At 38.8% G+C, this 26,254-nt stretch overlaps 1 protein-coding gene across 6 annotated transcripts in view; it reads left to right on the top strand.

Moving 5' to 3' along the window:
* The window catches only part of LOC123767922 (SNF4/AMP-activated protein kinase gamma subunit), a 246,500-nt gene that overhangs the window by 202,853 nt on the left and 17,393 nt on the right, over positions 1–26,254 (top strand). For all 6 annotated transcript variants that reach the window (XM_069306620.1, XM_045758053.2, XM_045758052.2 and 3 more), the window contains 2 exons: positions 12,531–12,658; positions 22,165–22,213. In XM_069306620.1, coding sequence (XP_069162721.1) covers positions 12,531–12,658; positions 22,165–22,213 — 177 coding nt within the window. The remainder of the gene's footprint in view (positions 1–12,530; positions 12,659–22,164; positions 22,214–26,254) is intronic.

Here is a 26,254-nt window from a genome sequence, read left to right as displayed (position 1 = left end):
TTTCTAAAACCATTGACAAATATGTTTACATATGGCAAAAACATTGATACAGTAGTTGTTTTGGGCACCTATGACATGCTTGTTTACTGCTATAAAACTACTTGTACAGTACAGTACTGTACTTTTATTTTTAGCAAACGTGCCACAGAACACTCATTACTCAATATTTTATAATTTTTCAAATAATACAGTAATGGTTAAAATCATGTGTAAGCAATTTTCTCCCTATGCAAAACTGGTCTGGTGTATTTTTTTTATTGATATCCACAACAGATTATAATCTAAGTAGCAGTTTTGACTTATTGTTATTTGGTTAGTGTGATGTCTCACAGGCTAAGCTGACATGGATGTCATTTCTGTATTTTGGTGCACAAATACCATTCATAGCTTTTACATGCTAAAGACTATGACTTATGGTTTGTAAATTTATAGTTCCAGTTCAGTGATATATGCTTATGGCTCTGGTGAACTAAATAATTGTAAAAAGGTTACTAAAATTAGGATGAATTATTCATTGCATCTCATTGACAAGAATAAAATAAACTTATGATCTGGCACGACCTAGATTAATGTTGGATTAATGTTAAATTAATACGTCTTTCATGTGGTGCAGCATGGTGTAATGCCTGGCTCATCTCATGACAGATCATGCAGTAATTACCTAGGTGTAATTATCCAAGTGTAAATGTAGTTACAGGAAGAAAGCTATGCTCATGGTGTCCCGTCTTCATAGCACTCGGTCATATAACACTTTGAAGTTGCTGATAGTTTTGGCCTCCCACTTTTCTTATTCCAACTATCTATCACTCTGTTTGCAAAAGTGAATTTTTTTATATTTCTCCGGCAGCTTTGTTTAGTTAGTTTAAACCTATGCCCTCTTGTTTTTGAAAGTCCAGGTCTTGGTAATTCTTCCCTATCAGTTTTATCGATTCCCATTACTATTTTGTTCGTAGTAATCGTATCGCCTCTTTTTCTTCCATACTGTACTGTATTCTAGTTTTGACACATTTAATGCCCCTAACCTCTCCTCATAGCTCTTGTCTTTCAGTTCCAGGAGCCATTTAGTTGCATGTCTTTGCACCTTTTCCGGTTTGTTGATGTGCTTCTTGAGATATGGGCACCGTACAATCGCTACATATGCCAACTCTGGTCTCACGAAGATCATGAACAATTTCCTTAGTATTTCACCTTCCATGTTTTTAAAATATAATAACAGATACAGAAGGCGTTATGGAGCCTCCAAGCTACTAATTGGGTGTGGTAGTGGGTTTAATTTCCAGTAGTGAAGTGTGTACTTTGAAATTCTGAAGTTGAAAACGTAGCATAGGCTCCTCGCACAATGTTCTTTATGTAGTCCTAAGGTGACATATTTTCTATTTGGAACCACCCCTAAATACAGCGTCTTTATTTATCTTAATTTTGCAAAGCTTTTTCACACAATTTATAGGGTGTTTGTTGTATTTTCTTCTATTCCACATTCCATAACATGGCATTTATTCACATTAAATTTAATTTGTAAAGTGGTTCTCCATACACTTGTCCAGGTCATCTTGAAGAGCATGACAATCGTCTAAGTTTCTTACCTTCCCTGGTATCTTGGCATCACCAGCAAACATGTTCATATAATTCCATCTGGTAGATCATTTATGTAGACAATGAATGTACTGGTCCAAGAACTGAACCCCTGTGGTACTCAATGTGGTACAAATGTCACAACCCTGTCGTGACATTTCTGCAGTACGATACATTGTCTCTGACTACTGACCTCATTTTTGTCGGAAAATTTGTCATCCATGTTAGAATCCTCCCCTTCACTACGTAATTTTTTTTTTTTTTTTAGGTTCAGATAAATGCAGTTAACCCAACCATCTTTTTCTTGTAAAATCTCTGTGGCTCTATCATAGAAACTGAGTAAATCTGTTATACAGGATCATTCAGATAAAAAACCTATGCTGTATGTCTGTTTTGTCATTTTTCTCCAGGTGTTGTATCCATTTGGTTTTAATATTGTATCCAATGTTTTGACTACTGCATTTGTCAGTGATAGAGGTCTGTAATTAAGGGGGAGGGTCTTCCTTGCTGCCACTTTTGTAGATTGAAACTAGATGCACATTCTCTCAGAACCCAAGGTGAAATTCCATCTGGGCCAACTGCTTTGTTCCTACTTAGCTCCTTCAGCATTTTTTCTACTTTGTCTCCAGACACCTCAATGTGCTCTGTTTTTCTCTGGAATTCATATTGTCTGGTTCTTTGAAAATTGTGTGTTGCGCAAACAAGCTTTGAAAGTGTTCGTTTAATGTTTCACAAATTTCCTTTTCATTTTCTGTGAATTTGTTTCCCATTTTCAACCTCTGAATTTTATCCTTTACCAGCAATTTTCTTTTTAATGAATTGATAGAATAGGCCTGGTTTTGTTTTTACATTTGTTCGCTACCCCTTCCTCAAAATTTCTTTCCGCCTCTCTTCTCATTGCTGTGCTGTTGTTTCTTGCTTCTTTGTATTGCTGGTATGTTTGAGGGCTTGGCCTCTTTTGTATATTGATTCCATTTTCCTGTCTTTTTGTTTCTGGCTCTTTTGCAATTTCTGTTGAATCAATCCCATTTCCTGGTTTTGCATTTCTGTTCTGGTATAAATTTTGTAATGCCTTTCATCATATACAATATTTCACAAAACTTGACATGCATCTTGGTTATGCCTAGCAGTAAGTCTTTCCGATTAAATTTGTTAATGAGCTTTCAAAGTTTGCCATAGTATCCTCTTCTGAAACGGGCTTTTTGTTTGCTTCATTTTCCTCATTCCCTTCTAGATAATAACTCATTGCATAATTTATTTCCCGAAGGACATGTTCTCTTTTACTTAAGGGGGTGGGGCGGGAGGTATTGAGTGTAAAATAGGTCATCCTCTCTAGGTGAATTAGAGAGTCTGGGCTTGGTGCAGAGTGCATGGCCATGCTGTCTGTAGCTACTTCACTGTTCAGTGGGGTTAGGATGACATCTAATATGTGTTCAATGGTGGTGTCACAATCATGAAAAATTCATTTGGATCATTCATCTTCAATGTGTTCAGGAGTTCACCGAAACAGAATTGTACTGTAGTCTCAATATTTCACTCATTACTTTGTCGTCATTTGTGAAAGTTCTGTCACCCCTATGCAAGGGTCCAATGCAAAATGTAGTTTTTGTTCTAGATTTTGCATACGAGAAGTATTATTTTGGATTCTCTTTCATGTCTCTTTTTGCTCTTTGCCACTCATGGGTTTTGATTGTTGGAACTTGAACTTGGATACAGTATTTCTATTTCTCTACATAGCGTTTTTACTTTTTCAATCAACTTGTCAGTATTCAGATCAGTAGTTTCAGGATTTACAACCAAATATTTTGGAAATTCTAGACTTTTTATATATTACATACACATGGTTAGTCTTGATTCCAATACAGGTATATGAATTTTGAATATATTGCTTAACCTTGGAGTTGAACCCCCTTCTTTAAAAATATAAATTGACAATTTTTTACAACAAATTTGTTTGTCATAGTAACTTAATATTTAAAAGATTGCCTTTTAAATGCACTTTAAATCAATCATTTAGCTCGGTTAGGTGCCAGGATAGATGAATTTGGAAAAAGGGTATTCTTCTGAATGCTCAAAAATGAGGGGGAAAAGGGCTATAAATTTTGAACCAAAACAGATTTATCAGAAATTTTTTTATTATTACTCGCCTAGTTGTGCTTGAGGGGGTTAAGTTCTGGCTCTTTGGTCCCACCTCTTAAACTGTCAATCAACTGGTGTTCAGATTCCTGAGCCTACTGGTCTCTATCAAATCTACATTTGAAACTGTGTATGGAGTCTGTTTCTGCCTCCACCATGTCACTACTTAATGTACTCCATTTGTTAACTACTGAAACTGAAAAAATTCTTTCTAATGTGTGTGTGGTTCATTTGGGTACCAAGTTTCCACCTGTGTCCTCTTGTTCGTATTCCACCCGTGCTAAAGAGTTTGTCTTTGTCCACCTTGTCAATTTCCATGAGAATTTTGTAGGTGGTTATCATGTCTCCCCTTACTCTTCAGTTTTCCAGGGATGAGAGGTTCAGCTCCCTTAGCCTTTCCTTGTAGCTCATACTTCTCAGTTCTGGGACTGGTCTGGTGGCACACCTCTGAATCTTTTCTAGCTTTGTCTTGTGTTTAACTAGGTATGGACTCAAGGTTGGAGCTGCATACTCCAGGATCAGTCTTACATAAGTGGTATACAGTACAAGGTCCTGAACAGTTCCTTACACAAGTTTCTGAAGGCAATTCTTATGTTGGCCAGTCTAGCATATGCCGCTGTTGATATCCTTTTGATGTGGGCCTCTGGGGACAGGTTCGGTGTGATATTAACCCCAGATCTTTCTCTCTCTTTGACTCTTGCAGGATATCACCTACCAGATGGGAAGTTTTGTGTGCGTGTGTAAAGACATATAAACCAACTTGAAGGAAAATGTGAGGAGTGGTGTTAATTTCACTTAGTATAAACATTATTGGCCAGATGTTTTGTTACATGAAGTATATTCTGATTTAGCTGTCTGGTGACCATCTCCTTTCCATTGCAAACTATCCAGCAGACACTCATTTACAGAATCGATTATAACAAATTATTGCAAATATTTAAGGAAATCAAAGTTTAATTTTTTTTTGTAACAAATACACTAAATCAATATCATGTAAATTTTCCCATCTCCTTCCTACACAGATTTCCCAAAAATCGTGACAATTCTGCTTGTTAACCCCTAAACAGCAAGGCTATTGAATAGTACCATATCGAGGTTCACATGATTAAAATTAAACGGTTTTCCCATTTGATTATTATGGCACATGAAGCAGTGTAAGGGCTAATGATACTAAACTCTGGTTCAGAAGGTCTTTTCTGTCAGCCTTTTTTTTTTCTTTCCTTCTTTGCAAATTAAGAAGAGTGGTTCAAAACAAAAACAACTTTGTTTTGTCACCATATATGCTACCAAAGGATACATCATCATATACTACTATGTACAGTAATATCAGATATCAACATCTGTTGATTCTCAAGGACCGAGTCATCAAACATTAGGGCTGCCGCTGGTGGATGGCCATTACTGTATGCTAAACAGATGTCCATCCCTGTGGAGGTCGGACCTCTGGCTACCAAGTGCAATGTGTTTTTATAGGTATGGTGCTCAATACTTTTCAAACGCTGGCTGGTGTAATATAGATCATATACACATTTGAAATTGTGAAATTCCTTTACACATGGATGTTATAATTACAGTACCTGGCAAAATGCCAGGCAATGTCCAATTTGAACACAATTTATGTATTGTCTAAAGATGTGTACTGGATTTGCCATTTTCTGTTTTCAACTAGCTCTTCTCTTGGAGTGGCTTAAAAAGATTCGGATTGTATAAAGAACCATCTTTGTTCATTCCTAAAAAAAATCCAATGTACAGTATATCTGTAGTGGGTTCTTCAACTTCAAGCCTGGCCTAGGGTTAGGTTTGTCTTGTGATAATCTGGTCTAAGAGGATGTTGCTTAGAGGTGCCAGCAGAGCCACACATCCACCACAAGCCAGTTGGCCTGGCACTTCTTGCAGTAGCTTGTCTAGTTGTTTCTTAAACACATCTGCTATTGTTCCAACAATATTAGTTAAATTTGGTGGGACACTACTCGGTAGCATTGTATCTAATGGCAGTTTCCTCACTTCTTCAATAGTTAGTTATCCTCAGTAAGGACAACATATAAGTTTGTCAAAGTTAATTATTTCTAGCCTAGGCTATGGATCCTAGTAGCTTTGGTTGTGGAGTTAGCCTAAACCTGATGTATTGCATCCTCTCCTATAGTAAATACTGTACACCAAAAAATTTTGTTTAATGCAAAATGCTTTTCTGATTCTAAACCTTTTAAAAATTTACTGTACAGTATTTTCTATTATGTTTCACATGATTTAATCTTTTTAAAACATCTTGATATGTATATCTACCTCTGCATGTGCAATAAAATATATTTTTTATAAGGGCTACAAAGCTATATAAAAAGTGGGAGAAAGTTCAAAATTCTTCTGGCAAAAGTGTGCTAATCTGGCACTTTCACAAAGTTATGCTCAGAAGTGCTATTTGTTGCTGATAGCCACATGCGACTGTGTTTGTGAGGTGTACTGTCGTCAACTGGGCCAGGACACACAGGGCCTCATGGCAAACCACATACTTGACTATAAATACCTAACCTTTTATAATCAACAGCAATGTGACAGTTTGTTTAAAATGTCACTTTGAATGATAAATTAGTACTTTACTCTTTATGGTTGTGAAAGTAAAAATTGCTACATAATTAGCATAGTCTAACCCAGCCTAACCAATTTTTTTAAGTTTAACCTTACTTAACTTAATACTAGTCTAATTACAAAATTTTTATTATACTGTACCTTGAAGAAACTGTTATGTCCGTCTGTTTCTTATGGACAGTTTAAATGTGCATGATAAGGAAGGCAGAGATAAGAATGGATTTATGGGGTAATTTTGGAGGTTAAAGTTGTTTTATGACCTTCACAAATTGAAAACTGTACCATATCATACCAGTACATATGGAGTACTACATAGTACTATATGTTGAAGCAGTAAATATTTGGCCTGGGTTCTGCTACAGTCTTTGTATATCTAACAAAATTAGGTGGTATTATCCTATGCCATGTTGTATTACAACAATATTTATAAGATTTGATAATCTTGTTTTCATAATATAGTAGGTGGCCCTCAAATCATATTAAAAATGCTTGCTTCATGGTACAGTATGCTCTGTGGGATGCAAGCTTGTCTACAGAATGCTGCTAAAAATTAATCCCTAGATTGCTTTTTTTCGGCTAGTGCTTGATAAAATAAATGAATTTTACATCTCGATTGTGAAAATTCATAACTCAAAAGTATCGGAAATTATTTTTTTTTTTTTTTTAGAATTTCGTCAGAAGTCGTCGATTGGCCCACCTGCTGGGTGGGATGATCAGACTGCAAATTCTGCAGCTTTTCAACTGTATCCAATGAATATGTTAAATTGCATAACCCAACACATCTAGTGACATCCCACAGCACAACTTGAATAAGGTATTGTTAGTTTTAGGATTTGCTTGCCAGACGTAGTGAATCATAGTCTTCATGGTGCGATGCCACATAAACACACTATGGTAGTAGTAGTAGTAGGCGCCCTTCAGTCTTGGGAGACTATGGAGTTGCACTCTGGTTGTCAGTCTGGAGTGGCCTCTCCAGGGCGCAAGGTCAGGGTAGATTGATAAGGGAAAGCTGTCACCTATGCAACAGGTCCCCCCTCTCCATGGTGCTGAAAGTCTCCAATGGAAAGGCAAATGCCAATACAATTGGTTCCAGCGTCATGGCAGGAACTGTCAAAACAAGGTTGAAGGCAACAACGAACTGCCCCGGGGCGCCAGCTTTGGAGTTTACCTCGAAGTTGGTAAGAAGGCACAGTGGCTCCAAACCCAGAGACCGCCGTGGTTGGGGCCGGAGAAGAACCACCCCAGCAAGGTCAAGAATGACACCAGCCTTCTGCAGCAGAGCTTGCTGCATGAGCCCCACAACGTGGACGACCGAGCCCCGCACCTACGGATTCCAGACAGACCATCGCAGCCCCCTTTCACCCGAGGCCAGCTTCCTTCAGGACCCAGCAGAAGGAAGAGTAATAATTATTAATTACAACGATTATTATTATAATTATAATAATACTGTAATATTATAATTAATTAATAATTATTACTCTTCCTTCTGCTGGGTCCTGAAGGAAGCTGGCCTCGGGTATAATGCAGACATAAATCAAATTAAAAAAAAAAAAGTTGAGAATCTTTCAGATGATTGCTGTACCTATGTCACAAGGTCATTTCTTTCCACATGTTTTGCCACCTCAACCCAGTCACTGCTCTACTCGGTATCTGTGACTTCCTCCTGTGCTCCACTCACTATCTGTGACTTCCTCCTGTGTTCCACTCGGTATCCAACAGCCTGGTTGATCAGTCCATCAACCAGGAGGCCTGGTTGAGGACTGGGCTGCGGGGACGTTGAGCCCCGAAATCATTGCAAGGTAACCACAAGGTTGCTCTGGTACTTTTTCTCATCCTAATATCAGGCATAGACAAGGATATAAACTACAGCACTGTATCATTTGCAGATGACATTAGGATTTTCACGTGAGTAGACAATATAGTGGACACAGCAAACCTCCAAACGGATATAAATCGGGTCTTTCATTGGGCCACAGATAATATGATGTTTAATGAAAATAAGTTCCAGCTCCTGCGCTAAGGGAAAATAAACATTTAAAAGACAGGAACCATACATAAAATGGAATCAAATCGCACTATAGAATGAAAAAGCAATGTAAAGGATCTAGGAGTAATCATGTCAGAAGACCTTACCTTTGCAGAACACAATAAAGTAGCTATCACAACTGCAAGAAAAATGACAGGTTGGATAACTAGGACCTTCCAAACAAGGGTTGCCATACCAATGATGATACTTTTTAAGACACTAGTGCTCTCTCTATGGTGAAATATTGTTGCATTATAACAGCCCCATTCAGAGCCAAAAAACTGCTGACCTAGAGGGCATGCAAAGATCCTTTATCGCTAGAATCCCCTCTATAAGTCATCTTAATTATTGGGACCGATTAAAATTTCTAAATCTGCATTCTCTAGAGTGCAGGCAAAAAGATACATAATAATGTAAACATGGAAGATATTAGAGGAACTGGTTGCAAATCTGAACACAGAAATAACATCACACGAGACCAGTGAGTACATGTAAGGAGCATAATCAGCCGGCCTTTCAGTGTTGGAGAAAACTCGACAAATACCTCCAAAGAATACCTGATCAACCAGGCTGTGATTCATACATCAGGCTGCGAGCAGCTGTGTCCAACAGCCTGGTTGACCAGATCAATAACTGGGAGGCCTGGTCAGAGACTGGGCTACGGGGCTGATGATCCCCGGAAGCGACACAAGGTACACACAAGGTAGGTAGTTAAATCTCTTTACAGATGGGTTCTCTAGGTACAGTAGTTGTTCATGTGACAGGTTGAAATTAAAAGTTTGCTCAATGAAATCAGCCCATAGAGCATGGTATATATATTAGAGTACTGTATATCATATAGAGTATATTTAGGTAACACTAAAATTAGCCCATCACATTTTTTATCTTGTAAATTTTTTTTTTTTAGGGGACTACATTACAAAAAATAGTTAGAGCCTTGAGAAAGCTATTGAGGACCTTAAAATCAAATTTTATTGTTAGTTTTCATTTAGCAAGGCTTTCATTTACCCTGTTACCTTTTTGAAAATTGAGTTTTAAGGCTGGGAACGTGAGAAACAGGATAGATGTGGTTAAATTAATTTTTTTGCAGACATGTTCATTTGGTAGTTGTCTATTATATTATAGACTGAAATTAAAATTTTACCATGGGAAATGTATCCTGGCGGCATCTGCGGTTGCAACAAATTGGGGTTGGTTCTATATAGTGCGAGAAATTGAGGTTGTACTGTATGTGCAACTTTTTCCTGTTTTCCAATCACTAACTGCAATCCTGTGTTCGAAATACTATGAGACTTCTTCCTGTGTTCCAAACACTATCTGAGACTTTGTTAATCCTCTCTAGTGATGTGCACCTCCATGTATTACTTTTAAATAGCTGTGAATTTATGGGTTAAAGAAGAAAACATGATGAAGGAAAGATGCAGATACTGTATAACATTTTATATACAGTACTTTAATATACGTATTCTGAAAAGCATTATGAAGGTCTAAGTGTTAAATCTTCGACCGTTCATATGGTTGGGCACCATTCATTTCCCCCATCCCATACCAAATCCTTATCCTGATCCCTTCCAAGTACTGTATAGTTGTAATGGCTTGGTATTTTCCACTGATTTGTTCTTGTCCCTATTCAATTTTGGGGCTTATCAACATGTGCATTAATAACTGGATATTGAATCAATTCAGTCATACACTATTGAGTGCTAATGCAGTACAGAATGTATTTGTGTACTATGTTTTGTGCACTATTTTGGGTATGCATAATGCATCCTCACTCTAACGAATGGCGGGATGGTTCAAACAAATTGTTTGGTACAGATTGTTCAGTGGAACGTGTTCAATTAAGTGAAGATGTTCATCCAAGCCATTACCAATGCCGGGCATTGGGAGGCGGCTGTGTTATAATCATCCACGATCTACCTAATCAAAGTGTAAACTATTGTATAGTGCTTAAAAACTTGTATTAAACTTGGACGTGACATACTACAGTATTTAAATTACACACTGTATATTGTAAAATACTGTACTAATACAGTATTTACAAAATATATACAAAACAGTCAGAAGTGAATATTATTACAGTGCCACATGTTATTAATGTTCGTCTTTACCCAGAAGCATTTCAGTTTAAAGTTCAAATATTAATAAAATACTGTACAGTACTTAAAAGCTTTAATAAAAATACAAAAATATAAGACACTATTGTACAAGTATTATCAATCACTAATAACTCAAAATTGTAAAAAAAACCTGCCCAAGCCACTAGTCAATACACGTGTACAAACACCATTGCTGGTTAGGTCGATCAGAAATGATACTGTATTGTCAATTATCGCATTATCTACATTGTAATTTGCCTTTTTCTATTAACAACCGGTCTTGCTGGAGATTGCAATAAAAAGTAGAAATGCATTTCCAATGGCCCAGCATGACAAAGCAGCCAGTAGATGACAGGACAGTGTAGCGAGGTGGGATCAAGGCAGTAGTAGATTCCTCACCAGTTTGCTGAGAAAAGTCTTTGATTTCATATTCTGCATTTGGTTTCAATAACAATTGTACAGTACGTGTAATTTTAATGCCAAATTGTTCACAAATAATTGCTCCATGCATAAGAGTGGACTGAAAGTCATTATAAAGTGCACATGTACTACACTTCCCAATTCCACACAAGTTATCACACTCCATAACACCAGTAACACTACAAAAATTGGATACTGTAAATTGCCAAACCTACAACACACCCTGGATCATGATGAAGAGGGAGGAGAACGCGAGAGGAACTAGAAGCGGCACACAATATGGGAAATATTTTATATTTACAAACATACAATGCCTAAAGTCAAAATTGAGAAAAAAGTTAGATTTGAAAGTGGCCTGGTCGATTTCAATATTTGGAACATTCACAGAAACCCATGCGAGAGATTATACACATTAATGGTAAAATCCGGATTCCAAATTATAATTTACATAGATGTGATAGCAAATAATGGAGGAGTAGGTACCCAAGTGAGAAGGAAGTGAGGAGGGGAGGTTGGGAGTTAGGGGGATATAGGGAGTGAGGGGAGAATCTGTGAGGAGAGGGGGCGGGGTTGGGAGTGAGGGGGAGAATTGAGTTAGACTGTTATGATGACAGGAAAAATTGTTTCACAGTTCTTGTGTTGTGTGCTCATAAATTTTTGCTCAGAATCCAGTGTTGTTGCCAGTGCCGCCATTCATTCTACACACGTTACATACACGTTGGGGCCTAACAGCCGAGTGGGCAGTGCTTCGGATTCGTAGTCTTGAGGTTCCGGGTTTGATCCCCAGTGGAGGCGGAAACAAATGGGCAGAATTTCTTTCACGCTGATGCCTCTGTTACCTAGCAGTAAATAGGTACCTGGGAGTTAGACAGCTGCTACGGGCTGCTTCCTGGGGATGTGTAACAAAAAGGAGGCCTGGCTGAGGTCCGGGCAACGGGGATGCTAAGCCCTGAAATCATTTTGAGAACCTCAAGATAAGATACATTGTGGCAGTATTTATGACTATTACTCGGGAATTATTGTACTAGTATATTGTAGATGATAGTTTTTAAGCTGTAACAGTACTTTAGTACTTACTTAAATGTTTGCTTACATACACACACATATTATACATATTTACACTATGTACATTAATATACAAATACTTTACCAGTACTGTATATCATATACATATATAATTTTAGTCTCAGATTTTGTTATAACCACTTTTACCAGGTGTTGGTGTATAATAAGTACTGTAAATTAATATCTAAACTAAATATTTAAATTATTAATAATTTTTATACTATACTGAACTTTGAGTAGTGAGATATTGTCACTCGGCATGCGAGTGTTCTATAGATACTGTAGTAAATAACAAAGTTAGGATTGCCAAATTAGTTCTACACCAACTTAAATACTGTACAGTACTAGTTGTACAGTATAGTAAAAAAATAACTGCTTACTTTCCTGTTCTATAAGTAGATGTATGACTGTGGTTATTTATGTATCTCATTACACATAACTAAGGACTGTTAGTACAGTTGACCAGTGTCAAGACCATAGGTTATAGATTAGTTCACCATCTGATTCCTGTACAATGATAGCAAATATCAATTAAGGTGCTTAGATGCCCATCATAAACTATAATGAAAATGTATTTAAATAACTTATTTTATGTATTGCAAGCCTTTTTAACTTTCACTTTATTTTAGGTCAATTACGAAGACTTCCCAGTGAAACTGATAAAAAACGTCATGGCAGTGGAACACTACAGCCTACGTATGTACGTGGTGAAATGGATCCAAATCAAGCAGCCATGCTTTTCCGTGACTCGAGAGGGGTAAGAGTGTCGTGTTGTATTTATAGTTTAATATTTATTAATTAAATTATCTAGACTTAAGTGTTACAAGAATTAAGTTTAATTTTTTTGTTTTGTTTAAGATTAAACCAAGTAAAGTCATGTACACCATAGTCTTGACACTGGGAGTCACAAGTGGAGTACCACAGGGTTCAGGTCTTGCACCGGTGATGTTCATTATCTACATAAACGATCTACTAGATGGAATACAGAATTATATGAACGTGTTTGCTGATGATGCTAAGATAATAGGGAAGATAAGTAACTTGGATGATTGTAATGTCCTGCTTGAAGGGGTTCTGGGAGTTGTTGTTCTCCCCAAGCCCGGCCCGAGGCCAGGCTTGACTTATGAGAGTTTGGTCCACCAGGCTGTTGCTTGGAGCGGCCCGCAGGCCCACATACCCACCACAGCCCGATTGGTCCGGCACTCCTTGAAGAAAACAATCTAGTTTTCTCTTGAAGATGTCAATGGTTGTTCTGGCAATATTTCTGATGCTCGCTGGTAGGACTTTGAACAACCGCGGACCTCTGATGTTTATACAGTCCTTCAAGAAGACCTGGACAAAATAAGCATATGGAGCACCACTTGGCAAATGAAATTTAATGTAAATAAATGCCATGTTATGGAATGTGGAATAGAACATAGACCTCACACAACCTATAAATTATGTGAGAAATCTTTAAAGAATTCTGATAAAGAAAGAGATTCAGGGGTGGTTCTAGATGGAAAACTAGATAGTTTTCTATCACCTGAGGATCACAAAGAACATTGTGTGGGGAGCCTATGCTACACTTTCTAACCTCAGAATTGCATTTAAATAAATGGATGATGAAATACTAAAGAAATTGTTCACGACTTTTGTTAGACCAAAGCTGGAATATGCAGCGATTGTATGGTGACCATATCTTACCCAGCACATAAACAAACTGGAAAAGGTGCAAAGACATGCTACTAAGTGGTTCCCAGAACTGAAGGACAAGAGCTAAGAAGAGAGGTTAGAGGCCTTAAATATGCAAAAACTAAAAAATAGAAGAAAGGCAATATGATCACTACGTAGAAAATAGTAACATGAATTGATAAAATTGATAGAACAGAATTCCTGAGACAGAATTAGGTGGCAGGATACCAGTGCTGGTATCCAGCCACCTAAACCTAGTACTGTACAGGATCTTCAAAATATTTTAAAATGCCACATGAGGATGCCTGATACAGATGTCTGGCCATAGAAGGAATGGTCCAAAAATTGTTGATCAAGAAAGTGAATAGATATTGACATGCCATTGTTCCATGTTCAGTAACATTGGATTTTATTGCTTAATGGTTCTTCAACAGTCCCTGTGGCACAGTGGTAAAACACTCCTGGGAGCGATTTGGCCTAGGTTCGTATCCTGGCCTGGGAGGATTGACTAGATGCCAATCTTTAACTGTAACCTCTGTTTACCCAGCAGTAAATGGGTACCTGGTTGTTAAACGATTTGGTGGGTCATATTCCGGGGACAATTAGGATTAAGGACAGGCAGGTATACCATACCAGTGACCTTCCATGTGTAGGTTGGACCTACAGGTACCAATTACTGTATGTTATAGAAATGGTACATAATTATGGTACCTACAGTATTAATAATACATAGTTATTAATGCTGTACTGTATTAGTGAAATTCAGTGATCAAATCAAATCAGTGATCAAACAAATCAGTGGTATGACTACAGTACATGATCAGATGTTGACATCAGTGGTCAGACACCAGGCAAGTGACATTATCTGCTCACCAACATATTTCAGTTAATCTTATCAAGTACAGTATTGCATCAACACACCTGATTTTTGGTGTTATTTTATTCATTGGCATTTCCATAAATTCATTGTTATAAAGCCCATTTGAACACACATACGAGGCTAGTTGTTGATTCTGCGCAGAGAAGATATTTAAAATTCGATTGATCTTTTAAAACTTTCCACACTACTTCACAATCAATCATGCTTTTTTCATTAAAACATTAGCACTGAGTGTAACAAAATTCAGTGTCTGTCTGGTAGCATCTTGGTGGCTCATTGAAGCAGTCTTGCATAGATGACTCTCCACTACTGGGTCACATCAGTTGCAGGAATCCTGTTTGGCCTATCAGGAACCAGAGCCAGAACCTGGCCCCCCCTCAGAAACCTGGGGACTATTATCGTCACCCTTACTGGGAAAGATCAGAAAGTCGGCAAAGCTTTACAGACTATTACAACTTTACAGTATTGGTCATAGAATATGAAGCATAGAAGGGCCAAATGATTCGAAAACAACTGATTCACTTTTAAACTGGAACACCACATGAGACTAGAAGGCATAGCAAGATGTGCAGAATACACTGTTGAAAAGCAGAGGTACAATAGATACTCTGAGAGAGAACTCTATCAATATCAGAGGCCCAAGACTGTTCAACATGCTTCCACCACAAATAAGGGGCATAACTGGCCAACCCCACGCAGTGTTAAAGAGAGAACTTGATAAGCACCTTCAATGGATACCTGATCAAACAGGCCGTGATTCATACGTCAGGCTGCGAGCAACCGTGTCAAACAGCCTGACTGAACAGTCCAGCAATGAGGAGGCCTGGTCAAGGACAGGGCCATGGGGATGTTAAGCCCTGAATTCATTGAAAGCTAACCACAAGGTAACCTGTTAATACTGGCAACATTACATTGAATGTGGTTTTCTGAAAGAAACCCCCTTGGTGGCTCCCTGAAGCACAGATAAACAGGAAAATAAGAGACCAAGGAGGAGAGTGAGAGTGCAGGCACTATTCTGAAGAGACCACGGCCAGGAAACCTGGCCAACTCCACATAAGATAGAGACACAAGGGACGTTGTCCCTCGACAAGGAAATACCAGGCTACCAAGACTTTTGTTAGACCTCCATAACCCCAGAGATTGAATATCAGCTTATGACATGGTAGAAAAAACAGCATCCAAGGCTGATGAACATCACAGGCCTGAGGGTAGACTGCATACAGTACTGCCAAGCTTTGATGACACTGTAGACAACCTGGAAAGTGTGATCTTTGGAACAAGGAAATGTCAACCAACAGGGTATCCACCGAAGCAAGACTGGTGACGTACAGGTAGCGGCGAAGCACCACCACGGGGCAAAACTAAGCATGCAGACAGTGAGTCAAAATAACGTGGCTGAAGAAATTATGACCATCAACTGGTCATCAATTTAAGCGCCCTCAGCTGGACCAGCTAAGCAACAATCCCCTTAGAAGCCCTTCAGAAGCCAGACAATTCGCTTTTCACCAGAAAAGAAGACTCCAGACAAACCAGGACCAAAGTACCAGAATTTCTGCCTCTGGAGAAGACCATGAAACTCTCCAACTCTGCAGCTGGACATGAAAGCTAACAAAAGCATCTCTTTAAGAAAAACTGCCCCCTAGCAGAAGGGAAACTGTGAACCGAGGAGAGGAAAGAAACATGAAGGCCAAGGTAAAGTGACCAAGATGACTCTAGAGGACCATGAATTGGCTAGTGGTGAAAAAAATACACTAGACAACTTGTAGAATGGAGCTAAAACCACATCAATGCTGAACACAAGCAACAATTGTTCCACCAATGCTGAACAATCAGAGGCGATAGTATTAGGCATGAGTTGCTGATTCTACAACAGTCGCCTTAGGGGGCCTGATAGCTGAGTGGACAGCACTCGGGATTCGTAGTCCTGAGGTTCCGGGTTCGATCCCCAGTGGAGGTGGAAACAAATGGGCATAGTTTCGTTCACCCTGATGTTCCTGTTCACCTAGCAGTAAATAGGGACCTGGGAGTTAGACAGCTGCTACGGGCTGCTTCCTGAGGGGGTGTAACAAAAAGGAGGACTGGTCAAGGACTGGGTCGCAGTGACGCTAAGCCCCGAAATCATCTCGAGATAACCTCAAGATAGATCACAAGAAAAAGGACAAAACCACCTGGACTGAAATTGAAAAAAAAAGATGACATGGAGACAGAAAGAGGCAAAAGACCCCCAGGCAGCCTCATTCTAACGCCGTGAAGAGAAGTGCAGATCGGACACCAATAAACTAGCAGCCTCCTGTTCACCATACATGTGACAATAGACCTTGTGTTGAGGCATTCTCCCCTTCTATGATGCTACTGTCCCCCTCAAGGGTACCTTAATTGCACATGGAGAGAGCACTACACACTCAGCCTTGTTCCCCATGAGAAGTGAGGTAAAACCAGCAGCTCCCTGAACCCCAATCTCTTCTTAAGTTGGCACTGTCCAGGGCTCCCTGCTACTGGCTTAGCCACCACAAATGTAGCCCAAGGTTGCCAATCTGGCTAGTATGCCATTTGCTGCCAGATAATTTTTTACCAATGGGTGGAAAAAGTGCCTCGGCCTAAATTTCCTAGATCACCCTCATATTCATATACTCGGCCTCGGGCAAACATTTGGAGAGTAAAGATAGGAATAACTTTAAACAGTTTTTAGAATGTATAAGTATTTACTGAAATAAATGCACACTTGCTTATGGCCACACAATAAAATAACTGATAAATATGGTAACACTCATCAGTTGAATTTCAATGCAATATAGTAGCAGTGCCCAGGTATCTCTCACCAGCAGACATAGAACTTTACTAGCACAAATGCTGAAACTTGGTCAAAGAGAGATAGCAAACTAAATGCCAGCATGATACTCCTCTGCTCGTCAAGTAAACTGGAATTAGAAGAGGGTTTTTCTGACTTCTTCCGATCTCACACACTGATTCACTGGTCTTTGCCTCCTCCCATGTACAGGTGAAGTACCCCGGTAGTTCCTTCCACTCGGGCAGCACCGATGCCGAGCACACATTGACCAGGACTGCCTCAAATAGTCTTTGGGTAGTATCCAAACCGAGGGATCTTTCTCGACTCAAGATTGAGGTCGACTTTTGACTCCTCAGCCTTGCCTCTTGAAACACGAGGAAGTCACCAATGCCACTGAGCTTCTTTTGACCATCACTAATGTTGACCAAACCACATTAGAAAGTGAAGGGACGATGAGTTTCGGTCCGTCCTGAACCATTCCTGACCCTGGTAAAATGGGTCAGATGCCCATCCCCACAGCACCATCAAAGGAGCTAACCACAAAAGGATAGTTTGGGGAGAAGATCTCCCAGAATCCCATCAACCAGGTACAGCATGAAGAACCCCAAGCTGCACCAAAATTACCCATGCAGAATGGTGACGATGAGCAGCAACCTCTAAAAGAAGTGCAAAGATTTGAGAATCTGACAATACCATGGACCTACCCCCTATTAACAGCAGGTGAGGGGCCCCAACACTATTGAGTTGTGTCCGAAAAGCAAGGACGGAACTTCCAAAAAAAGAACAGCTGACACAGGATGTCGGGCAGCAGCCAAAGGAACTGAAGCAACAGCAACCTTGATACAAGGAGAAACAAAAATTGTAGGAGTTTAGAGTTTAAAAATCGCATTAGAGCGGCGAACAATGTGGGTAAGGCAGCCAAAGGCAATACTGCCGGTAACACAATTCCCACACTTGAGACCAAAGCACACAGAGAACTCCATAACAGCTGAAGAGTACATGACCATCACTCAGGTGATGAGTGCTGCTGTCAACCACAGGAAGGGCACCAAAAGCACAGGTAGAAACACAAGGAGCTGTCACGTGCTTCTGGCCAATCATGTGTCTAGGCTCGACAGAACCTATGCCAAGCCTTCGAGGAAAAGCAGGGTGTTAGCCAGCCAGGAAGAAATGGGATGTCATATCACAGCTATAGAGTCGAAGCAGATCCATACTAAAATGAGACAGGGTCCCACAAGGCAGTGAAGACTAAAACCTGCAGGATGAACCAAAACAGGTCTGCACAAGCCACCAACAGCATAACATGTGAACCTCCAGAAAGAAGGCAAAGCCCAAAGTGCCAAATGACACACGGAATCAAACCCAAGAGAAGCTGCCGAGTAAAGAAATGCATACAGCGAAGGGGGATAGGAAAACATCCCCTGGAGCAAAACACCCTTTGCTGAAGGTGCTGAAGGAATTGATATCCAAGAAAGGTGGAAGGGCACCCACAGACCCACCTCAGCCCACCCCTCTCCCATCCAGCTACAAAAGCCAGCCATGATGGCCCCACGACAGAGCCATATTTTATGCCCAACACCTGGAAAAGAAAAGCATCATCCCAAGGAGAAGGACCAGAGGTAGAGCAGTTGTGAAGAAGCTCTGCATCCCTGGCAGGAAGAGATGGCTCAACTGCCTCTGTCAAGTTGGATGGGACCACTTGCGGAGATGGCCGAGCAAAACCTCGAGCAGTCCCTAACCTGACGCTGAAACCCTCAGACACGTCAGATCCAGAACAAGGGAGGGGGATAAATAAAGTATGGATGGAGCCCAGGTGGAGTACATCAATACCCAGATATAACACAGGCCAACTTTGAAGCATTCAAATGAACACACAGCTGCACTCCTTGAATAAGTGAAAACCACTCCCGTAAGGTGGCGCATCCATATGACACAGGAACCCGGGTCATAGGTGTCATCGACCCAACAGACAGCATGATGGAGTCATGTTGAATCCTCGTCAACCAGTAATGAGTGCACACTTGATTGGTCAATCCATAACAAACCACACTGCAGAATCGTACAGGAATTGCCAGGGCCTGAAGATAACTAGTAACTAGCCAACAGAACACCCGGGCAATAGGAACACTCGCCGAATGAACTGTCACCGGATGCAGCCTACAAAGAAAAAAAAAGTTGATTGACAGTTGAGAGACAGGCCGAAAGACCAAAGCTCAACTCCTGCAAGCACAACTAGGTGAATACATCAATCTGGCCATGAAGGGTGTCTGTAGCGGGCCATGTAAGCAAGCTCGCATGTATCCTAAGACCTAAAAATATCATCTCCATCCTAAAAATAGAGAAGATGACTTGTTACTATTCTAATATACATACACGAGATGCAACAACTGAGGAATTCACAGAACGGGTAAACAAAATAGAGAATAGTCTTGATAATCTGGCAAACCCAATACTGTACATGATATTATTTTCCTAGGAGACTTCAACCTACCCAGTCTAAGATGGAGAATAGCAAACAATAGTAGTATACCATCAAATCTGTCTGGACATAATCATATACAGATTAAAGAACTACTTAGATTCTGTAACAAATTTTCACTCAACCAGCAGATAAGATCAAACTAGGAACAAAAATATTCAAGCTGTGATCTTCACAGATAATGAAGACATAACAAGGGACATTACAATCTCGGATACCAGAATGCAGATGTGGTATGCACGGCTTTGCAAACGCATTTGATAAATGTGACCATGGAGTGATAGTACACAAAATGAGGTCAATGGGAATAACAGGTAGGATGGTGGATATTCAATTTTCTGTCGAACAAAATGCAGACTAACAGTTTAAAAAATATAATAGTCCAAATGCAGTTAAAGCTCTGTACTAAAGTGCACGGTCCTTGCACTACTGTTTTTCCTTATTCTCCTATCAGATATAGACAAAAATACAAGTCACATATTTGTATCATCTTTTGCAGATGAGACAAAAATCAGCATGAAAATTACTTCTGTTGAAGACATTGAAAAACTACAAGCAGATATTAATAAAGTTTTCAACTGGGCAGCAGAAAATATGATGTTTAACAGTGATAAATTCCAGGTACTCGGGTACCGTAAAAATAAGGACCTTAACCGAAAGCAGCATGTAAAGGATCTAGAATGTCTGATGACCTAACATTTAAGAAGCATAACCATGCAAATGTAGCATCAGCCAGAAAAATGATAGGATGGATTACGATAACCTTCAACTCCAGGGATCCCATCACAATGGTTGTACTATTCAAATCACTTGCACTGTCCTGTCTTGAGTACTGCTCAATACTCGCTTCCTCCTTCAGAGCGGGAGAGATTGCTGAAATAGAGGGAGTACAGAGAACATAAACACCATGCATAGACATGATAAAGCACCTAAACTATTGGGATCATTTCAAAGCTCTCCAAATGTACTCCCTAGAAAGGAGACGAAAGATAAATAATATGGAAAATGTGTATACTGTGGGAACCTGTGGTGTCCACGGTTAGTCTCCTAAAGCCCAGGTGAATACACACAAAATGCAGTGGAGGGCCAAGTCTCAAATCTACACAGTAAAATAACAATATACAGTACCGGAGTAAATGATATGATAGAAAATGCAGAATAGAACCTGTGAAGAGCAGAGGTGCCATAGGCACAATCAGAGAACACTATAAACATCAGAGGTCTCCGCTTGTTGAATATATTCCCAGTGAGTGTATTTAATGGTCAGGCCTCGGGGGCAAACTCCTGAACACACCAGAGAAGGAACTCGGTGCAGGGGCAAAGCTAGTGGAGCACCCAGGGAAGAGAACCCTGAGAACATGTAGCTCAAAACATAAAAATTTCCTATAAAGAAAATGTGCGCACATGAAGTAAATACTAAAACAAAAGAACGAAAAAAAAAGCAAATGATTATGGGACAAAGTCCAAAGGATGGCTGGCATTTGGCTGAGAAGTAGTGCGATCCACTGCAAAAGTTGCACCTATGGAGCACACTAGTGGCCTCAACCTCATCAGACAGGATTGAACATTTGAAGTTTTCTGTGGACTGGTTCTCTGGGCCACCTGGTGGCAGCTCGGTACTAATTGGTTGAAGCTACTTTAGAGTGAGCAAATTGTTTCTTCAGATTCACTTAGAGTCGTTTGACTGTTTCGATGCTTCATTTTCTATTAGTTTTAACGTTGTCTGTAAAGCTTCACTGACTTTCTGGGTACTTTCCCAGTGAGGTTGATGATAATAGTCCCACACTCTTTGTATCTCTGAGGTGGCCAGGTTCTGGCTCGGGTTCCCAATAGGGCAAGCAAGGCTCCTGTGACTGATGTGACCTAGCAGTAGGGAACATCTCAGCAAGACAGCTTGGAAAGTTGAGCAGATATTGTAAACCTAACCCAAAATTTAGACAAATACTGATATGCATTATCCATACACACTGCTGGTGACTTTGTTAGTGTTAGAAATTATCAATCGATTAGTCATTTAATTAATTTGTCAACTAATCAATACAGTGGATGTTATGACACTTAAAGCATTGGACATACAGATACCTCGGTTAAAAATAGTAAACATCAGGGGAAATGAGGAATATGAATGAATCAAGAATATGCTTTTTATAAAAAAAAATTTGGATTAGTTGAAACCTATTGCATATGAAATTTAGTAAGGAGTGAAAATAGGTCTTGTTCATGAGTTAAACTGTAGTAATATAAGGTGAAATTTTATTAAATATATTGCTGATATGTTCTGCAAGTCTTTTGTGATGTGGCAAAATTTGTTTATACAGTACATGTTTCACATTAAGTTGGCCAGTATTCAATTGTTTTGTCGAGTATGATATACTTAAGTTGCCAATATTAATTATGGTTTATTGATAAAGAAATAATGTGTGTGCATGATTTGTATTTCAGCTACCGTATGCTGATCCCTTCTTGGAGAACATCAGCAGGAGTGACTTAGGTGAGTATTAATGGCCCGAGACTTGTTATTCAATACAGTACTTGCACATTGCTAAGGCCACTCTTGTCTAGGTTTTAAGCAAGCAGTGAAAAATTGTAATGTGATCATGTAACATTAATGTACCAGTGTTATTCACACTGGTGTGTTATTCACTAGAAAAAAGTTAACCAAATGGGTAGAACACCTTGAGAGTAATGACATAATAACAGACAGACAGTATGGTTTTTGAAAAAGATGATCATGTGTAAGAAATCTACTTAGTTTTTATGATGGCTACAGAGATTCTTCAGGAAAGAGATGGTTGGGTTGACTGCGTATCTGGACCTTAAAAAAGGTGTTTGACAGTCCCACACAAGCGGGTGTTTTGGAAACTAGAACATGCTGGAGGGGGTGACAGGGAAACTTTAGTCATGGATGAAAAATTTTGTAACTGACAGAAAGATGAGGGATGGTAATCAGAGGCAAGGTATCTGACTGGAGGAGTGTTACTAGTAGAGTCCCACAGGGTTCAGTTCTTGCAACAGTAATGTTCGTCAACCTAAATGATATACGAGAAGGAATACAAAATTGTATGAATAATGTTTGCGGATGATGATAAGATACTGGGGAAGATAGAAGACGACTGTCATGCCCTTCAAATGGATCTAGATAAAATAAGTGCTTGGAGTGACATGTGACAAATTGAATTCAATGTGAATAAATGTCATGTTATAGAATGTGGAATTGGAGAAAATAGACCACACATCCTATAAATTATGTGGTAAGGTATTAAAGAACAAGATCTAGGGTTGGTTTTGAATAGTAAATTGTCACCAGAGGAATACACAAAGAACATTGTGCGAGGAGCATATATCGCTTTCCAACTTCAGACTTACTTTTAACTACATGGATGGTGAAATATGAGGTGGTGGTGGAGGCCAAAACCATCAGTACAGGTAGTTTGAAAGTGTTATGACAGTGTTGTACTGGGAAGACAGGACATCATAAGCGTAGCTCTCGTCCTGTAACTACACTTAGATAATTACACACACAATTTTAATTTCCTAAGGACATGATAGAATATTCCTTAGTACAACTAAGCCAGTTAGGTCAAATAATAATAATTCAAAATGGATTAACATGGATTAACATTAACTAAACAATTGTATTTAAATAATTGTATGTGTGTTGAGTAATAAGGAGACTGCACAGTAATAAGTGTAGCACAACCCCCCCCCCCTGTCTCTCTCTCTATATATATATATATATAATATATATATATATATATCTATACATATCTATACTGTATATATATATCTCTCTATCTCTTTATCTCTCTCGTGCTCTCTCTCTCTCTCTCTATCTCTCTCGCCTTGCTCCTACCACAGTAATAGGTGGTGGGAAAACATCTCTTACTATCCTGCATATTGTCCACACTCGCCTAAATGGAACAAACACCAGCACAAATTAGTTTTTTAGTTTGGCATATATTGTGGGAAAATGGCTTGTAAATTATAAATGCTCTAATCATGAATGCCATTTGTATATATTAAATAGTACAGAATAATGAATTCACACCATGGTTTGCTTATGTTATAACAAATTAGCACTTGTTCTTTTCCCATCATTTTAAAACGTGTAAAGTGGGAAAAGTGTCTTCATACATTATGTCTAGACATGAGCAAAAGCTTTGATACTGAACCTCATAAGTGTGGTAATAAAGGTTGAAGTTGAAGGTATTGGAGGGGATATCTAAAATTGTGTTAGGAGCTGGATATTTGCAAGGAAACAGTGGATAACTTCAAGGGGGATGAGGTCTAGGGGAAACACTGCTCTGAAGTTTGGGTTTGTCACCTCTCTTTGCCACACGTCAAATAATTTTGATACATGGTTGAATAGCAAGATCAGATAATTGGCTTATGACACTAAATTAAAGCAAGAAAATTTTTCAGACGAGGGCACAAAGCAGTTACAGAATATTTGTTATAATCTGCGGTTTTTAAGTGGATGAAAGATTGGCTGATGCAGTTTAATGCTATAAATGTACGGTTCTTAGCTAAGGAAATAATAACAGTTGCCAGATATCAGTTGAACAATGGTGTAATTACCAAATTGAATACTGTACAGAAAATATCCAAATCATAATTAATAAGACCCCAAAAATTGCTATAGAAATGTTAAAATTTTATAATAGAATATTGGGATTCATATATAGAAGCATTAACAATAAGTTGTCTAATTTTTACAGCTTTATCTTGCCCTTGCTATTGCCCCATATATATATACTACACAGTTTAATTTCCAGTTTTGTTCAATAGAATAGATTTTTTGTTTGAATATTAGATAAAGATGACAATGTTAATTCTGAGAATTGACTTACTTCACGACCACGTTGTTCATTCATTTCGGGTGTGGATCTGCTTTTCTGTTCTTTGTTTACCTTGCTGATTGTGCATTTTGGCTCACCCACCTTTATGGTGGGCTTTGTTGGTTAGGGTGATCTAGTATCTCCTCCTTGTGCCTTTGTGAAGGAGCTAGGCTTTGGCCTCTGGTTCCTGGTAGACTTGCATTGTTTCACAAGGACCTGGCATGGATGAGATTGAGTGGAAGTATCGAAGTAGCTAGCTCAAGGAACCACCAAGAACTTAATGGAAAGAGCCGCTTGATTACAATTATAATTTATCATAAGGTTGCCCATTATCATAATTTATTTTATATAGGTGTTGTAAATTTCATATTAAAATGGAAGAATTTTCTCTAGATATTTGTCAGGAGCTGAAGGCAAAAACTAGTGGTCTTCAAAAGGAAAACTAAGGTCTTCCCTGCAAGGAAGACCTTATTATAATGTTCAAGTTAGATGTATAAAATATCCATTATGGACAAAGTACAGAACAGTGGTAAAATTATTAATGATCAATTTAATGTTTATATAAACGGTAAATCTTTTAAGTGGATTTTTTTTTTTATATTGACTTGGGACACTAAAGAATAAATCATTAATTTAAATATAAATCTTCGATAAACAGATAAAAAAATGGTGAATGAAGATATAATATTGAAGATAGCTGCTCTAGAGAAAGTTCAACACAGGGCAACAAAAGTCATTCCAGAGCTAAGTCAACTCGTGTACGAGGAAGAGTTGAGGACCACTAGGGTAACACTAAACCAGGCATGACAGGGCGTATCTCATTAAAACATTAAAAATACTGAATGATTTGGGGGAATGTTGATTCGGACAATTTCTTTAAAAGGTCAGATGTAACATGAACGAGGGGGCAATCGTTTCAAGCTGAACCAGCCACATTGTAGAACTGAGAACAGGAGATGCTTTTTCATCCATAGGGTTATAAATCCATGGAACTGCCTACCTGCCAAAGCCACAAATTCCAAAAAACTTAAATTTTAAAATCCAACTGGAAAAAGATCATTAAGGCAAATGATAAGGGGAGGGGGGAAAGGGGGCCTTTGCCAAACCATCAGCTTCCTATCCTTGTTGAGGCCATTAATGTTAGTGGCCCTGAGGTAAATTCAGGTAAATAAAAGAATACTGTATTAAGATAATTATAAAAATAGATAATTATAATTACAAAAATTACCAACTGTAATTTTTTGGATTTTGTTTATTTGGAAAATAATTTCATTAACTATATATTGTATTATGTGTCTGTAACTAGTTAAAGAATATGCATTGTATCTGGTCAGTAATAGTTTTTAAGAATACAGTATGAAAAAAGAAATCTTGATGAAGGTGAAAGCACAGAAGCTGAAAGTTACGAGGGGATTTGGCAGCCTAACCAAGTCGACCTGCCTCCCACATGACTATTTTGGTACCAGCTCTTCTGGATGCGTTGTTGGCCAAGTCTTCTGCTTCATGATAAAAAGACATGGATTTGGATTCTAATTTTGTTATATATACAGTATGTATATACTGTATATACATACCGTATATATATTTTCTGTTACTCTTTATTGGATTTTTCAATAATTTTGGAATATGGATGTACAGTATTGTGTAATAGATGCCCTGAAAATTAAAAATATATTATATACCGGTGAAGCAAG

The sequence above is a fragment of the Procambarus clarkii genome, chromosome 58 (genome assembly GCF_040958095.1).
Source record: "Procambarus clarkii isolate CNS0578487 chromosome 58, FALCON_Pclarkii_2.0, whole genome shotgun sequence".
NCBI lineage: Eukaryota > Metazoa > Arthropoda > Malacostraca > Decapoda > Cambaridae > Procambarus > Procambarus clarkii.
The sequence above is the reverse complement of the archived record's forward strand: the minus strand, read 5'-3'. Positions and strand labels throughout refer to the sequence as shown.